Source organism: Nestor notabilis, unplaced genomic scaffold (assembly GCF_000696875.1).
Source record: "Nestor notabilis isolate BGI_N333 unplaced genomic scaffold, ASM69687v1 scaffold25639, whole genome shotgun sequence".
Taxonomy (NCBI): domain Eukaryota; kingdom Metazoa; phylum Chordata; class Aves; order Psittaciformes; family Psittacidae; genus Nestor; species Nestor notabilis.
Window position 1 is genome coordinate 5,662 of NW_009945448.1, and position 2,821 is coordinate 8,482.

The 2,821-nt window shown below is 60.3% G+C and overlaps 1 protein-coding gene across 1 annotated transcript in view; it reads right to left on the reverse strand.

Annotated features, from left to right (window-relative positions):
* Positions 1-438: 438 nt before the first annotated feature.
* GALT (galactose-1-phosphate uridylyltransferase) overlaps positions 439-2,821 on the reverse strand; it is a 2,857-nt gene continuing 474 nt past the window's right edge. The window contains exons 2-9 of the mRNA XM_010022886.1: positions 2,720-2,803; positions 2,371-2,500; positions 2,072-2,128; positions 1,633-1,776; positions 1,392-1,503; positions 848-931; positions 604-758; positions 439-504 (exon numbers count right to left, since the gene is read on the reverse strand). Of these exons, the coding sequence (XP_010021188.1) occupies positions 439-504; positions 604-758; positions 848-931; positions 1,392-1,503; positions 1,633-1,776; positions 2,072-2,128; positions 2,371-2,500; positions 2,720-2,803 (832 nt within the window). The remainder of the gene's footprint in view (positions 505-603; positions 759-847; positions 932-1,391; positions 1,504-1,632; positions 1,777-2,071; positions 2,129-2,370; positions 2,501-2,719; positions 2,804-2,821) is intronic.

The window sequence follows — 2,821 nt, forward strand, 5'->3', positions numbered from 1 at the left end:
TCCCCAAACCTCCCACCCAGGGCCAGGAGCCACAACGGTACAGGCAGAGGCACTTCGCTTCCAGGTTTTATTGACTGGGGGATCTGTACTCCTCCACAGGAAAGACAGCACTCCCAGTCCTACCAGTAAGACCGGAATGGTAAGGAGGTCAAGACCTTTAGTGTTGGTAGGAGCATGCTGTGGAGGCATAAGACATGGGGAAAGAGAGAGAGAACAGCACCACCCGTGTGATGACACCACAGGATTAGGACTTGGGGCATTCCAACAGGCAAAACCAGTCCACAAGTGGGGCCAAGCCATGACAAGGCTCAGGAGAAGCTGGAGATCAGAGGGCTCACAAGTGACACGAGTTGCCAGGCCTCAGCTTTCACCATTCCCAGCTGATTCCTCTTCCTGGCCTCACCAAGCACAGCCAAGGGCTGGCTCTACTGCTCCCCATCACGACATCTCCTCAGCCCTCTGCTTGTAGTGCACCTCGGGGAGGCTCCTCAGGCGCTCAGCTGCCTGTGGGACACAGCACAAAGGACAACCAGTGGTTGGTCCTGCGGATGGCCCTGTCACAGGCCCCCTTCGTTCCCACAGTCCTCCTTGATCTGAGCTTACCTGCTCCGGGGTGAGGTCCCGCTGCGCCTGTGCCAGCATCTCATAGCCCACCATGAACTTGCGGACAGTGGCAGAGCGGAGCAGAGGTGGGTAGTAGTGGGCATGGAGCTGCCAGTGCCTGCAGTCCTCCTCCAGGTAGGGACCTGTGGGGGCTCCTGCCGGGGGTACAGACACTCCGTGAGCCCCATGGAGGGGATAGAGATGTGGATAATAGGGTTGCAGGGGTCCCCACCATGCCTCTCACCATGCCAGCCCATGGAGTAAGGGAAGGAGACTTCAAAGAGGTTGTCGTACTTGATGAGCAGCCTCTTCATGATGGAGGCCAGGCCTGCAAAGGAATACTGGGGAGTCATGCCCCAAGTTGGCCAGCCCCCTCCAAAGGCAGACAGACCACCAGGCCTGGGAGGCACACCTTCAGCACCCCATCCCCAGGCGGACATTGGTGACAAGCAGGAGGGATGCACTTAGCAGTTACTCCCCTGTCCACTCATGCAGACCACCCAAGCAACGTGGTAGGAGTCTCCATTCCTCAATAGCCACTGCCCCAAAATTATGGATCATCATGTGTTTCATCACCCTGAAAAGGAAACTAGTCCCCCCACCAGTTCTGGCTGCACCTGGACGTCCAGCTCTTGTCCTAGCAAAAAGGGGATGCCAGTCCCCACAGAAGCTGAGCCCAGCACCCCGAGGGGACACAGACCCTCCACCACTAGCAAGGCTGCCACAGAGCTGCCTCCTAATGAAGGCCAATCCCAAAGGATATGGGGCAGGGGCTAAGAGCCACTCACTGTCCCTCTCGCCCTCATGGAGGTCCTGGAGGCGGCAGACATGGCGACGGGGCAGCAGCAGGGTCTGGTAGGGCCAGGTAGCCCAGTACGGCAACACCACCAGCCAGTCCGCGTTCTCCACCACCAGCCGCCCCCGGCGTGTCACGGTGCTCCATGGGGACACAGGCAGCCCTAATGCCCTGGGGATGGGTGCTCCCAGTGCTCCACCCCAGCACCCATCCCGCTCCCAGGGAAGGGATATGGATAACAGGCACGTTCTCACCTTCCGACGAGCCTCCTGCTCGGCGTACTCCAGCAGCATGGGCACGCCGTGCTGGCTCAGGTGCTGCCGCTGGGTCCGGTCCTCCAGGCATGCCTCATTCGGGAGGAAGCTGCTGGCCCATACCTAGAAGGCACATTGGGGCACAGGGCTGGGTTACCTGCACCCTGCACTTACAGGGGTGCCCCAGCCACGCTGCCCATCTGCAGGTCCGTGCTGCCACCAGGTGGAGAGTTGGACATGCGGCACCACAAGGGACAGTCCTAAGGAGGGGAGGTGACAGCACAGGTATGAGGGTATCCTCCTGGAAAAGCTCTGGGACCAGGGTGGGGGGATTCCCGTTCACATCTTGCCCTTTGGTTTATTGTAGGGTGGCCTGCAGGGACTCACAGTTAAGCCAGTCAGGTTGGGACAGCCTCACCTGGCAGTGGGGGTGCGGGTTGGAACACCCCATCATTGCTCCCTTGTTCTCGAAGATCTGTGGAGGAAGAGGTGCAGCCAGCAGGTCCCAGCCCCAGGGTCCGTGGTGTCCCGGCACACCAGGAGAGCATCCCAAAGGAGAGCAGAGCTTCACACCCATCAGGAAAGGCCCAAAGGGGCACAAGGGGCACAGGGATGGTCCCAACCTCAAGTGCTGCCAGAGCACTCAGTGCTGGCCCCCTGCCTCCACCCAAGCTTCCCAGGGCAGGGAGTAAAGGGCAGCCCCCATCAGCCCCAGACCTGCACCCAGGGGTAGGAGGCACCCAGCTCAGCCGCCAGCTCTGCCCACGCATCGATGACAGCCCGGATCTCTGCCAGGGACATAAGGGGCAGCGTCAGGTCCGACCAGGGGTGGAAGCACATCACCTTGCTGCGGAGGAAACACACATGCCTGGGACTGCGGGGTGTCTCTGGGAACCCCCACAGTCCTGTTGGGTGCAGTGGAACCAGGGACAGGGATGAGACCCCCAAAATGCAGGTGTGTTCAGAACAGGCAGCACAAGGAGGGGAAAAGACCCAGTACAGCTTCATCCCATGGATCCTGGCTGACATCATGGGCCAGACCCCTCAGAGCCATGCTGGTACTTACCACACCCCCCGGGCTGCTGCAGCTCGAAACAAGGGGTGATCACTGTCACCTGGGGAAGGACAGAGAATGGGGAGGAAAAGGGTGCTGAAGGAGCACCCATGC